Source organism: Gossypium hirsutum, chromosome A07 (genome assembly GCF_007990345.1).
Source record: "Gossypium hirsutum isolate 1008001.06 chromosome A07, Gossypium_hirsutum_v2.1, whole genome shotgun sequence".
In the NCBI taxonomy this organism is placed as follows: domain Eukaryota; kingdom Viridiplantae; phylum Streptophyta; class Magnoliopsida; order Malvales; family Malvaceae; genus Gossypium; species Gossypium hirsutum.
The window spans coordinates 35,706-50,744 of NC_053430.1; the positions used below are offsets into that span (position 1 = coordinate 35,706).

The following is a 15,039-nucleotide window of genomic DNA, read 5'->3' on the forward strand; positions in this document are numbered from 1 at the left end:
GAGGTGGACATGAATGTGATACACAGATTGACCTGCAATACAACACAACGTACTATATGAATAACATTATAAGCCCCATTCCCATTAGTCTACAAATAGAAATGGAAATTAATATTTCTCAAATAAAATATACAAGAGAAAGAATACAAACATCCTTTTAGGGCCATCATTGATCACAATCCTGAATCCATCTTCCAGCCCTTCCTGTTTTGCAACAAGCTTTGCAGTATTACCCAAGGATTTCAGAGTGCCTCTCCTCAGCCTACAAAAGAGAACTCACAACCATAAAAATAGATCAAGGAACTATCAGCTTCATATTCCTATTTAATTTATTTTAATACTATAATTAGGGCCTACAGTTGTATAACTGGCAAATCTCACTTCTAGGTACCACTAGCGTATACCCAGTCCAAAAAACAAATCTCATCCCCGCCACCCTTTGTGTTTACCAGAGGCACAATAATATACTCTTAAACTAATTCTTATAATGGGAAATCCTAAAACAAAAAGGTTTTCCTTTTGCAGTTCAGTATTTGGCTAGATAGGAGGCTCTATTAAACCATACTCAATAGCCCGCTTCAGCCAGGTCAGATTTCCAGAGATAAGTTGGAATTCTGGTTTGGCAAATGGTTGGTAACATACTAGTTTTATCAAATGACAAACACAAAACCCTCAAGCAGAAAGAATAAGAACACAAAGAACAAATAAAGAATGCAAGTTCTCATTTGTAGTAATTAGGATTTTGTTTAAATGTTTTGGCAAACCAAGCTCCTCGTTCTAGAACAAAGTTTCAGAAGCAGATTGGGAGAAATAAAAGCGCCCAAATTGTAGGTCACAACATAAATGCAACAAAATTACAACCTAGGTTACAAAATGAAGGGAAACCCGTTCCTGGATAAGAAGATGAAAGAAGGCTCCTCAAATCTTTCTGCAACAAAAGCAGCAGCACGTTTGTGGTCTAATCAATCACATATACAACAAGCAAGTAGTGGAGTGGATGAAAAGTTTGAAACCTTAGGTTATTTGTTCTATGGTCTGCTGACAGAAATTGTAATCTCCACCGTTAAGGTTAGAATATCATTCACAAATCTCAAAAGGAAGTAGATATCACAACTATGTATGATGGCAGATTGCACCAAAGTTGTAGCAGACTTTTGTCTTGTCACATTTCAGTAGGAATAATTATGTATGTATATATTTTCTTCCAACTTTATTAGGCAATATGCATATTTCCTTACGGTCCTATGGCTATTGTTGGATACTAAAATATTGAGAATTAGAGTCGAGCCTTTTTTTTTCCTTTTTTTTTTTTTGTGCCCATCACCTTGCAGAAAAGCACACCTACATGCAGCAAGCATAAGGGAGATAAAATAATCTGGCCTAAAGAGGATTTGAGGCACTATTATTGTCTAAATGAGTCGGGAGTAATTTTCAAATATGAATGATAATTTAATTTAATTCAATAAAGATTTGGAAACTTTTGTTCAACATCAAAAAGTTTCATAAAATAAAACCAGACTACGACAAAATTTATGGGCAAAAGTAGAGATAATATTGTTACTAAACAGACACAAGAAAAATAGCTAAAATACAATATTACACAAGCACAAAAGCATATCAAAATCAATATAACACCACTTATTTTTAAAATGTCAAAACTTATAATAAATACATGACACCTTAAACATGATTATGACACAGAAAACAAATGAACAAGCCTTGGATACACAAATTGCAAATTCTAACACTAAATTATTTCATCGGACATATTTGAGCCTTATGTTTTTTCCATTACACACCTTACAAGTGTTTTAGTGATTGCAATAAGTTGATGGATTGAAATAACTTGGTGATGAGCTTTTTAATTCTAGATCAATGACATAATCTCTGTTCATTGGGAAGGTCATCTATTTTGACTCAAGGAAGGAGGGGTATATGCAATTTAACTCTAAAGACAATCTCTTCCAACAAGGATGAATAATGGATATTGCTTTAAGGTTCTATTAGGGTTTTTCGTTGTACGGATATATTTAGAAGCTCAATTTATCTCATGGATTTATGGTCTATACCTATAACCACTTGCATATCAAGTTTTAAGCCTTTCCTCAGTATTGATGCTCTTTCAGTTCCCCACCTTCTTATAAACACTAATACTCTCTTAGTCTCTACCACCAGAATTTCTCAATACAATTTCCATTTACTTTGACTCCCATTTTCCGTCTCTTTCTTTTCCTTATAGAGCATCAAGAGTGAGCAAGACGCAAAAGGCAAATCAAATTGACAAAACTTGAGCAGCATTCTTTTAACAATTCTCCATACTATTTTTCCAAATTAATACCCAGCCATAATTGTAGTTTCCTCTATGAAAGGGGGCATAAATGTTTACTGCTCAGTTAGTCATGAGGAAAAAAAAAACTGTACCTTAGACAAACCAGTTAGGCCATCCTTTGATTTTGGAATAATTAAAATATGCATAGGAGCCTGGGGAGCTATGTCCCTAAAAGCTAAGACCTACAAACAACAAAAAGGTAAACAAACATAATGTTAGCACAAATTAATGTCAAATAAACTTAAACTAGCAGAAAAGAATTTACATATTAACCTAAAGGAACAGCAAGAATATATTCATGTGAACCTGTCCCCAAACAGATAATAAAACGAGGTCATTCTCGCATGCAACTGACAAGGTGAATGCATGATTCATACAGAAAACAATAACACAAATTAACATTCGCGAATACAAATCGAACTAAGATGTTAAAAAAGTAAAACTTACAACTTCAGATTATAGTTTTGCATGCATAAACTATAATCATAGCTGAAGATTTTCATGTTTCTCTAATTAAAATGTTTGATATTTTGTTATCAAGTTTCACTTAATGTTAATCAAATATCAGATATCAGCTAGTGTTAACAGCATTTCAGGCACTATAATAAGTTGTTCATCGAAATGAATTATTTAAATTTCAGATCATAAATACATATTAAAAAGCGTAGTGAACTTAAAGCAGAATTGAGTCATTGACAACCCTGTATTATAGCCTACAGCTTAAGCAGCTAACAACTGACAGGCAATACGCATAACCTAGTTGTAACCACGTTAATCCTCCAAAAAGGAGATCCCTATTTCTAATTCCCTCTTCCCCTAACTGTAGTCAAAATCTAAGCTATTCAACCATGGATATTTGACTAGCAAGAAAAGAATACTGAGACACTAAACTCACTGCTAGTTTTGATGGAAATCAACCCATCTGCAGCAGAAGTCAAATAATCATGAACATAAATATTTATCGAGATCTTTGTATCTAGAATCAAATGAGCTCACCATCATCATCAGCCACTTACCCCACTTTTCCATTCCAAGACCTTCTCTGTTGCACTAAAGGTCTTGAAACTCCTCCAAGCAACTACCGGTGCCCGTATCTTATACTGCTCATTAAGATAAAAAATAAATAGATTTTTCTAGAAACAGTATCTATCATTTTATCCAAAATTCTGCCACAACAATTTATTTACAGTCTACAGATTTACCTTGCATGACCTAATCATTTTTAAAAGCTTATTTATGCTTTTGATGAACTCATTTGAAAGAAAACCAGCCAAAACCATACCATTTCAACTTCAAAATGACATGATTTCAATGCATATTTTCCAATTTAGAAATTACTTCCTATTTTTCCGAAAGATCGCGTCACAAAAAATCAAAGTAAATAATTCTAATTATAGTTAGGCAAAAATTAAAGGAAGAATGAAAAGTACTCACTTGAAACTCGAATGATTGGAGGAGACCTCTTGAGAACGACTGATAATCGGCAAAGATCTTCGGATAAACGACATCTTTTAACAGCAGAAGAAATTAACTGAGAATACAAAAAACGAAAGGAAATTAAAGAAAAAAAAGGAGATTAGAGTGGATTAACATATTATTATCTGGTTTTTTCCAAACCTAAGATTGCTTTAAGGCATCTATTATTTGGTTTGTAAAAGTATATTGTGAAATTTTTTTGGACTAAACACCATTGAAAATCACATAATCCAGTTTCGGTAGGTAAAAATTAAAAAAATTAAAAAATTTCAGACGAACTGAAACATCAATGAAAACCTCAATTTTTTAAGCACCCAACCAGCATAACCCAGAATTCAGAAGAAAAGAGAAAATAAATTACAGCAAATCTAGAAATTAAAGAAAAACACAAAAATAAAAAGCCAATAAGAAAAAAAAAAGGAAGACATGAAGCAGAACTGTCTTACCTGAGACAATGTCGATTGAGACTGAGAAAAGACTAATATTTTCTTCAATCTGAGGAGCAGCTAAAATAGAAGAACAAGGAAAGAAAATACGGGAGATGATATAACCATGAAAAATGGTGCCGCTTCACTCAAAGGTAAAAGACCTTTTGTGGCGTTTTTAACGCAAACAACCCCCGACCCAGAAACCCCAAACCCCCAACCTTCAAACGCCAAACCCCAAGGAACCAACAGGAAAATCGATGTGACCTTAAGAAATTTTAAAGGATTTAGCTCAATCAACCTATATGAGGCAAATTTATAGCATTATGTATGATATGCACAGCTGCTCAAGACATTAGGCGCATTCTATGTTCTACCTTGATTGAAAGCAAATGATCAATTATCTATCCTATTAAGCTATATGAGAGAGCATCAGCACCATATTAAACACGAGAAGCAAAAGGTCTTCCTAGAATCATGTATACTCTAGGTTTGACTGCATCACAATGAAGATTAACTAAAAGCCGCCAAGTACTGTATAAAGGGACAATGCAACAAAACTGAGTGGGAGAAGGTAAATAGAAAACTCTTTACCTTTTCGAGGCAATGAAGCAGGAGTATCCCTGAAGTCTTATGCATTATCAAGAACATAAGGAAGATCTAGCAATGGTGGTGGCCGTAGGGTGTTGGAGTGGAGAAGGCAAAGTTATTTTGTTAGGGTTAGGGATTTAGAAATTAGCCGCTAGAAATTGGGGGCAGTGACTTGAAGAGGAAGAGGAAACTAAGGGTATTTAACTAGGCATTTGATTTGGTGCCGGGTCAGCCATGACCCATAAATTTTTTATTATATTTAAATAGGCCAGAAAAATGATTTGGACAAAAAAATAAGGTCACTTTAAATGACAAAAAAATTTATTTTTTAATATTATTTTTTGTTATTTTTTTCTTATTTTGTTATTATTTTATTATTATATTGTTACTATTTTATTGTTATTGTTTGAATATAGTATAAAATTTATTTTTTTAATAATTTTGTTATTATTTTAAAGAAATTTGTTAATTTTGTTATTATTTCAGAGATATTTACTTATTAAGTTGCATCTATCTTAGTCTATTAAAATATACATAATTTTTAAAATTTATTTTTAATTTTTTGGGAAGTATTTTAATATTTTTAGTATTTTTAATGTATAATATATATTTTTAAATTATATAAAAATAATATAAAAAATTAACAAGGGTAATCTAGGTCGGGCCCAAATTTTAACATTTTTATTCGAGTTGGGCTTGAACAAAATTTTAGGTTTATTTTTCAACCCGGGCCAAACTTGGGCTTAATAAACAGGCCTAAATTTGTAGTCGGGCCCAGCCCGACCTGACCATGCTCACCTTTATTAATAGTATATGTTTTTATTAGTACATTTTACTATTTCTATAATAAATAAATTTAAATAATTAAAAAAAACATTCAAGTGATAAAAGAAATTAACTTTCTATAGTTTTATCATTGTAGGTTTGTTAAAAAATATATTAATATTATATTTAGTATTTAAATTTTATTAAATCTTTTTTGTAATATGATACTTAAAATTTTAAAAAGTCGATTTTGATTTTAAATTTAAATTTTTGATATTTTAAAATATACTCGCGTGTAATTTATTTTTAAAAAATTTATTACATTAAATAGACCTAAAATTTATTTTCTTTCTTGTTTTTAAACCGTTTTTCATGCATTATTCCTTAACTTTATTATTAACTTTAAAAACTAAATAATCATATTTTTTCTTCTAACTAAATTATTTCTTAAACAAAATACAATATTAAACTCTCTCAACCAAAGGAAAATTGAGTCTGTTTTTTCAGGTTTTTATTTTTCTTCGGGCCTTTTTTATTTTTGGGTTTGTCTTTTAATTCTGATGATTTAACGTGTTTTTGCATTTTAATAATAGCCCAGTACTTTTCTTAAAAAAACAACCCTAAACCGACTCTCGGATATCCTTCTAATGAGATGTACTTCCACCAGAATATCCCTTTCAGATAGAATCACCAGGCGGAATACTCCTGTAATGGGATATCACCATTTTCAGTGAAACATACCGACCCTTAATCGAACTTAATATTCAAACCTAAGGTGCGCTTCAATTGGCAATCCCACCCGTCCTTGCCAGTTGCCACTCTCCATTCAATGCATGACAAAATGCCGCATATGAGAATAAACAAATAAAACCCCTCAGAGTAACATACAAGTATATTCAGAATACCTGACTTGACCACGGTTGCATTTCATCATAACCAAGTACAAATCTCCAGTTTCGTGCATCTCGAGATGCAACGCAAAATACATGGTTAAATTTCGAAGCTAAACATCTTTACTCAGCCTTTACGGGAGCGTTGCTTTCTTATCTGTCATTTGGGTTTTCCTCAAATCTGCACTTTTTGGTGCCCATGTTGTTGGGTTATGCTGCAATGGTTCTTTATCGTCCCAAGTGTTGGATTATCACTTTTTCTTGGGTTTCGGTTTTTTGATTGGCTGGCAAGTCTTTCATTGGTTTTTGTTAAGAAACTTTTCGTGGGAAAACTTTATCTTAAGATTGTTATATTCTGTCCTGTTTACTTGCTTGACATTGAAAAAGATCAGCATTTTGATTTATGCTTTTGGGTTTGTAATTCTAGAAATTGAATTATTTCTATTTTTATCTTTAGGAAAAGGTTGTAGAGGGGGAAAAAACCTGATGGTCATGCCTGCTGGGTTTTCATGCTAAATTGACTGACAAAATTATATGTTTGTCTTCTTGAATACTTTAGTAAATGCATATACACTTTTCATTCCTTTTAACGTATATGGTTGTTGATGATGCTGGTGAAAATTTGTGGGAAGAATATTGCTTATGCAACACTTGATTGATATTAGATTATCTATTGAAGTTTCTTTGAAAATCCTTTTAATGCATGCGCTATAAACTCAGTCTCTGTAAATAGTTCTTATTTTAGAATCTTGACTATTCCTTTTTTATATGTTTGTACCATGTATATTACATGAGCGGGGATGCATGGAAGCAAGGAGGTATCGATGCCACTGGTAAGCATGTTAGAGTTTCTCCTTCATATTGCTGTATTGAGCATTGATGAATCTTCAACCCTTTGTTTATTGCAATTAGTTCATCGTGATACCAAGTTGGGATAGCTCCTAAGGATAATGTTAGAAAAAACCATTTGCATTGCTTTGGCTGCATAGGACTAGGACACATCAAAAGATGCACCTGCTAGAAGAATGGAGTAAACAGATGACTTGCAGATAAAAGGTTGAAGGGGCACCAAAAAAGGACCTGGTTTGAGGTGATAACAAATTCTATGAATCTATTAGATTTTGAAGAGAGGATAGCGGCTGATAGGAATGATTGGAGGAAGAGGATTCATGTACCTTATGTAAATGTCTGTAGGTTTTTGTTCTTGTAGCTGACACTTTGTTTGGACTGTAATGCCTAATAAGTTCCTGCTTTGACATTTAATTCACATTGTTGAAAATGCATCTATGTACATTATTATTTAAGGTTCCCATGGTTTTATTATCAGTTTTCTAGGGATTTCTTTTGTACTTTATACATGTTAGATAATTGTGGGGCACCTTCTTCTGATATTTAGGTGCGTTGATGGTCTTGACACTGAAAGTCATTTCATGTGCAATGAACTACAATGATGGATTGTTGAAAGAGGAAGACTTACGTGAGGCTCGGAAAAAAAATCGGTTAATTAAGCTACCTTCTTTGATTGAATACTTTGGGTACTGCCTGTGCTGTGGCAGTCACTTTGCTGGTCCAGTTTACGAGATGAAGAACTACCTTGACTGGACTGAAGGGAAGGGGTTAAGTTTGTTATGTTGCTTGTATTTCTGCATGCCTTTTCTACTCTGAAGATACCAGGATGCAACTTTGGTGATCTTTCTTCTTATTCTTGCCCTCCTCCCCTTTTAAAGATTTGGGCTCATTCAGATAAAGGACCATCACCATCACCATATGTAGCAACTCTACGAGCGCATGTCCAAGCTGTTTTTTGTATGGCCATGTTTCTTTACCTTTCACCATCTCGTCCCTTGTCCTGGTTTACTGATCCTGCATACCAAGAATGGGGATTCTGGAGGAAGTTGAGTTACCAATATATGTCCGGTTTTACAATGCGGTGGAAATATTATTTCATCTGGTCAATTTCAGAGGCTGCTATGGTTATATCTGGCCTGGGTTTCAGTGGATGGACTGAATCTTCACCACCAAAACCAAAATGGGATCGAGCAAAGGTTGTTGATATCCTAGGGTTTGAGTTAGCAAAGAGTTCAGTGCTGTTACCACTTGTCTTGAACATACAAGTTAGCACCTGGCTTCGTCATTGTGAGTGTTTCTAGCTGCTATTCATTTCTGTGTTTTGTTGGTCAGTTTTGCTTAAATATGCTGTTGGTGTATATTGTACATGTAAATATAATGCTTAACAATATGAACAACTTTTGGAATTGGTTTCTGATTTCATTAAGGTTGATCCTCTGGCTTTTATTATTATTATTATTCTTGATGGCTAGATGCTGTCCGGTGGTAGGTATTTGTCCCCCAATTGTCTAAATCTCCATCAAATGTTAAATTTTGTGTGATGAGTCAAAGCATGGAAGAAAAGGATAAATTAGTTAATTAATAAGTTTTTATATATATATATATTTGGATATAACTTTTTATACGTTTGATTACAATATTTTATGGCTTTTAGCTTTTAAAGTAACAGCAGTTATTTTAGTTTTGTTAGCACGAAGCACTTCTTGGATATCTGGGGCATTTGAATCAAATACAAGCTAAAGTCATAAGATACCCAGAGTAAAAAGTTATAATAGTACTCTATTGGTGCAGATGTTTATGAGAGACTTGTTAAGAAGGGGAAGAAGCCTCGTTTTTTCCAGCTACTGGCCACACAGACCGTTAGTGCTGTTTGGCATGTGAGTCATTTGTTACACTACCGAAAAACCTTTGTGATGTTCTTATATTTGTCTTCCTTTTATAAAAGGCAATTCTAAAAAATATGATAGTAGAATTCACTCAAAAATTTCCTGGTGCTAACCTTTTGTTCTTGCCTTCTCTGATTTGTTTTAGGGACTGTATCCTGGGTACAGTTTGGGTTCTGAACCACTCCTGTGTTGGCTTTATGGTTACTCCCTCTCTCTAGTAAAGTTAAACCATTAATTTTTTTAAATTTATCATCTTTGGGTGATAATATGCTCACCCAATCAAGCTATTAATTGGTTGGCCATGTCACTGGACAGATGGTGTGGGATGATCAAGATAATATTATTTCCGTAACTTAGCTTTTAATATACTTCCCTTGTTGTATCGTACAGCTATTAAGCAAGCACGAGACACTTGCATCATATGGGAGTGTGTATTATATTGGAACCATGATTCCGATAGCATTGATTATCTTGGGCTACATAATACCTGCAAAACCTGCCAGTTTTAAAGCTCGTAAAGAGCAGTGAGTACTGAGTAGGCCAAAGGCAATTTTCTTCTCTTTGGAGTTAGATTTGTATAGTTTGCTTTGACCACTGAAATTTTCGGGGGTTAAATATAAAATATAAATATATTTAAAATGTTTTTTTAACTAAAGAATATAACACATAATATAATCCAAATGAAAATATAAATTCCCCACCCCAGCCAAAATGACAGTTTCAACAGCATTTTTTTTTCCATTTTCATCTCAAGCGGTGACACCTCTGTTAGTTCTCCCCAACCGCTCAACCGTTGTTCATCGCACTGACTCACACCGTATAGCCTCCCTCATTCTACAAGCCGCGGCACCTCCTCCTCACCATTCGACCTCCCTCTTTCAAATTCACTAAGGTATTTCTTGATTTAGGATTGAAGCTCATTGACTTTTGTGGTTATTGATTGTTATTTGCGTTCTTTGTGACTGATTACCACTTAATTTTTGTTGGTAACCTTTTTTAAAAAAGTTTTCAAAGCTTTCATGGAGCACTTCTCTGTTTTTTTTTTTTTTTAACTTATGTTTAATTACTTTTCTTCAATTTGTTGTTACTCTTTCTTATTAAAACTCGTCACTAGTTCATACTCTGTTTATGAAATTTGATTTATTCTAATTTCTAAAATCATCTAATTGCAACCATTTCAGCCATTTGCGGACACAGATGATGCTATATATACATACAACTTCCTATTTGTGCTGTTATGGTCCTTCAGTTCTTGGCGTCCTCTACTTGTTATTGAGTGCCTGGCGAATTTTTCCTCAAAAATTTCCAGCACTTCATTTTTGACATAAATGTTAGAGCAATAAACTTGGTAATTGTATTGTAATTAAAAATTTATATCCAAATATTCAGTTCCCAGTAGCTAATTTTTATTTGCTATAAAAATTCACATTGTACAGTAAAATAAATGTCATATCCTGAAAAAAAGTTAGTTAACTGACCAAAACGACCGAAGTTAAGTCGGTTCAGTTCGGCTGGATATGGCACCCCAAGGCGGGTTGTTTATCCTAGGTTAATGTTGGTTAAGTCGGTTACATACAAATAACCGACTCGCTCACCCCTACAACTCTCTCATTCGGCATTTGAATTAAGTAAAAAGCTTTTGGACCATTCATACTGCCAGTTCCAATCCATCACATTTGATTTCCTCAGCTCAGCTGCCTTGCCTTGTGTTGGATGGATTTCATTCTCTTCCTTTCCACAATCTCTGACTCTGTTATTGCCACTTAGAGTTGCCAGATTTTCAAACTAACTGACAGCCAATTTCTCATTTACTACCACTTTCATTATTGCTAACACTATCATAACTGGTAAGAATAATAAAATCTTTCATTTTAACATTGAACGAGATTATGTCTCCTGCTCTTTCTAGACCAATTAGTTATGTCTTACTCTCAAGTCTCAATGTTTGCATTCCTTCATTAATTTGATTGAAAATCTATCTTAGGTTTTTAGAGCTTAATCAAAAGTGTAGGCTTATTTGCTCTCTCTGGATATCAGTTATTCTGTTGCGTTCTATTCAAGATTTTCAAGTATCTGCAGAGAGGGCACGAGCAATGCTACAGTGGATGGGGGGATCAACACGGAAAGTCACGATTGTAAGCGTTACCTAATCTGAATTTCACTTTTTGACTAGACTCACTCATTCACTCAGAGGTTTTTACTTGTTGCTTGCTACACTCTTCATAATTTTGCTCCCAGTATTTTTGTGCCACCATCCCATCCCAACCCAACCAAGCGCACTACTTGCTATAAGTTAATTTCTACTCCCACGCATCTCTCCCCCAACATTTCACTAGTAACATAAAATCCAATAAACTGCCACCTACTTTTGTGGAAATTATTTCCTACTTGATGCTTTCCTTTTTCTTGTTATTGTCAAGGCAAAGGCAATACTTTGAACAAAGGAAACAACAAGAAAAGACAAAAGGTTATGAGGGCCATGCTGATGATACTAGCATAGCTGGACGACATCAAAAGGAATGTCGATCTCTGGATATCCTCAGCTTGCTAAACCTCTCAACTTTTTCTGCCGTCGGCAAGTGTTATCCCAGCAGTAAGTGTCCTAAATTTCTTTTGCCGGACAACTGATTTAGGCAACCCAAATAAGACCGCTTGAAATGTCAAGCTGATAATCACCTGCATCTATGACCTCCATGCTCTGCTCTTTTGCAACAGGAATTTAGCAATATTTTTGCATGTCTCTTGAAATTATCTTCAATCTTATTTTCATGTCTGAGTCACCCGTTCATCTTTTCAGTGGTATGTTTTCAGTGCTTTATTTGATATGTAGGTTTCTCTACTAATGCATCATGTGCAAATTTGGAAGGACATGCTAATGTGTTTTTACCAGGGAACTATATCTAACTCAATATTCATAGACAAATGTAAAGGTTTTATTAGCCCTTTCTGTTTCAAAACATATGGAAAACTAAGTGATAAAGAAAAAGTGGAATGGAACAATCGGTACAATTTTGTCCTATGTTCTTTTCTTCTTTTCCTTTTTCTTGTATAAAAAATTGTTTAAAATATAACTTTCTTTCCTAAATTTCTTTGCAACATTGATCTAGATAGCCTTATCTTGTACAGGGGATTTTCAACTTTCCATGCTTCAATTGCAGCATGGGCTTCTCTCTACCTCCGACTACTTTCAGATCTTTTTGTAGAGGATTCCAGTAATGACTTGATTGTTAATAGAAGCTCTATTATATCGAACATGAACTTAGGGGTAAGCTACGATTTTATCAATATGTGAACTGATTGTCTGGGTTTATTGTTTTCCTTTGATTAACATAGCCTTGGGAGTTCAAATTAGTCTATAAGATGCACTAATATTTGGACTGCCAATTTCTATAATTTAATGGTATGTGGTTTGCAAAATATGTTCAATGCTGCTTTACAATTTACTAAACTTTGATCATGATGACTTTCTTTTCCTTCAACTTTGCCTGTAACATGCTTGGTATTATTTGTTGATGGTTAACTTGAAACATATTTTTTATTGTTTTTTTCTAATCATTCTCTTGTACGGTCCTATATTGGTTATTTTCTCTATTGGTTATTGATTTATTAAATGATAAATCAGGTCTAACATTTAATCATCTGAGCAAAGAGGCTTTCTAATGAAAATGTGTCTTATAGGGCACGTTTTCAGCTGACGTGGCTGGAAGCGCGCCTTGTTTTTCAATGAAAACGCATCCCAAGGACATGTTTTTACTTTCTCTTCAAAAACAGCATATATCGGTAAATAAAAAGAACAACACAAGTCCTTAAATTTAAATCAACCAAAAAATTTATCAGCTCAGAGTTAAGGGAAAGGGACCTTTCTTCTTTCCTCTTTTTTTTGTATTATCGAATTTTCTCTATCTTCCTATTTTCAAAACGCTAATTATATATTTTTTATTTTCCTTTTTGATTCATCAATTGAGACTTGCCAATTGCCAATAGTAATCTCCCTCGAAGAATAATCAAGATTCATCTTTCTATCTTCCTCTAATCCTTCTCGATTTTCCCGATTTGTTTGTTTCCCGAGATTTCTCAATAAATTCTTAGCTCTTAACTTTGTTTTTCATTTTCTTCGCTCTCAAAGTTTAGTAACTCAAGTTTTTCTGGCTGTGATGAATCAAAATCCTCAGCTATTTATTTTATGAGCATCTTCTGGTATTGAAGAAAGCATTACCACTTTTTCTTCTTTGTTTGAAATTTAATGTTTAGATTGTGATGGCAACATGTACTACAATTATGGAAAAGTTGGTACCTATAATTATGCATATTATGTATTATGTATGTGTGCATGAATGGGATGCTGTGACCCTGGTTTTTATTTTGTCTAGCAGCTTCCCCCCCTCTTTTAGCGAACCTCTTGAATTTGCAGTTGAATAAACTGTTATTTTGCTTTTAATATGATTCCTGCCACGTCTCATCTTCATCTTTAGTTTTTGGCTATGTGAAAGGGTGAGATGTATTGTTGCATGTGTTTCATCCTTTTTTTTTTACCCTTAAATAGTCACCAAGGATGCATGAAACATGCGTTGTCTTTGCTGCCTGTGGTTCTTTGGAGAATATTAGGGCAATTACTGTTAGTAATAAACATAGTTAACGGAACTAGTTTCCGCAACCCACATGTAACCTAGAGAAATATACTCCACAGCAGACCATCCAACCACCAAATGGCCTTCTTTTTTGCATTTTTTTTTTGTCAAAGTCGTTAATTTGATTGAAATGCTGTTGGAAAGATCACTAGGGATGAGGATTACATGTCATGGCACAGAAACTACACAATTTGAAGTCTGCTGAAACATAGATGCCTACTTTAGTTTTGCATTTCTTGTTCCTTGCTTCAAATTTGCAGATAATAATTAGTTTCTGTTAAATTTTTAATTGCTTCAGGCTATCCATCCAATAATCACTTTTAACTTTTTAAACTCAATTTCGGTAACATCCAAATCCAATATATAGTTTTTAAAGCTGCCTCACCTGGACTGCATTGCAGAATCGAATCTGACATTGCGCCATAAACCATCCTCTCTAGTTGACTTGAAGAGATTGGTTTTCGTTGTTTTAAATCTTAGCCGCTTATATTAATCTGGGTTTCGCTTCAATTTGCTTCAATGACTTGCCATATCATTGAATCTCAAAGAAAGTATACTGCCCGAGGCCCCTCGCTGAACCTGAATTGGAATTTTCTATTTCTCATCTGCATTTTGCAGAAAATCACTATCGACATCATTGATTTGGTTGTCATTTTAAACTTGCTATCTTAATAAGGGGTTCAATCAGATATGAATTGCCAACCTGGCAAGTAATAAGAGAGAGTTGGGTTGACCTGAACATTTCCTACGGAATATGATTGGTAGTTTAGTTTATTTATGCTTTAATGTAGGTGTTTGTGGAAGATACCAATTCAACTCAAAAGAATCAATTGTTTTAGCAGAGAGCTAACCGAAGGCATAGAAATTAATAATGGAGAAGGATGATCAAATTTATTAACTAAGCAATGCTTATATATATATGACTCAAGCTAATAAACACAATTTCCTACTCTTACTAACAAGCTAACAAACTTGGCTTTTTACTTCTAATAAACTAACAACTACTAACAAGCTAACAATCGCTCTTGAGACATTAGCATCTCCTCCTGACTCGAGTGTTATAAACCCAAGTTTGTTCCTAAGAATTGAAATCAAGTAACATGGAAAGGCTTAGTTAAAATATTTGTCATCTAGTCCTTCGATTTGTAATTAACTTACTTCACTTCACATATCTTCTGCACTTCCTTCAGCACATAATAC

The 15,039-nt window shown here is 33.9% G+C and overlaps 2 protein-coding genes across 15 annotated transcripts in view; one reads left to right on the top strand and one right to left on the bottom strand.

Annotated features, from left to right (window-relative positions):
- Positions 1-5,054, bottom strand: part of LOC107930812 (lariat debranching enzyme) — a 32,619-nt gene extending 27,565 nt beyond the window's left edge. The window contains exons 1-4 of one of the 3 annotated variants that reach the window (XR_005930136.1): positions 3,764-5,054; positions 3,346-3,429; positions 2,603-3,251; positions 2,422-2,511 (exon numbers count right to left, since the gene is read on the bottom strand). The gene's annotated coding sequence lies outside the window, so the exon portion shown is untranslated. The remainder of the gene's footprint in view (positions 1-2,421; positions 2,512-2,602; positions 3,252-3,345; positions 3,430-3,763) is intronic. The other 2 variants (XR_005930137.1, XR_005930107.1) reach the window with 2 other exon arrangements.
- Positions 5,055-6,182: 1,128 nt separating this feature from the next.
- On the top strand, positions 6,183-13,649 carry LOC107930863 (lysophospholipid acyltransferase 1). Of its 12 annotated transcripts, XR_005930159.1 has the most exons (8): positions 6,205-7,309; positions 7,873-8,612; positions 9,117-9,202; positions 9,357-10,103; positions 10,393-11,346; positions 11,632-11,804; positions 12,042-12,135; positions 12,338-13,649. XR_005930159.1 is itself a non-coding variant. In XM_041116995.1 (6 exons), the coding sequence occupies exons 2-5, from the start codon at positions 8,105-8,107 to the stop codon at positions 10,100-10,102; spliced, it is 813 nt and encodes a 270-aa protein (XP_040972929.1). In that variant the 5' UTR covers positions 6,214-7,309; positions 7,873-8,104; the 3' UTR covers position 10,103; positions 10,393-13,649. The 12 variants fall into 12 exon arrangements, 2 of the variants coding, with proteins under 2 accessions (XP_040972929.1, XP_040972930.1); XR_005930157.1 differs by adding an exon at positions 7,389-7,566 and having other exon boundaries at positions 6,202-7,309; positions 11,632-13,649; XR_005930152.1 differs by adding an exon at positions 7,466-7,566 and having other exon boundaries at positions 6,202-7,309; positions 11,632-13,649.
- The last annotated feature ends 1,390 nt before the right edge of the window (positions 13,650-15,039 follow it).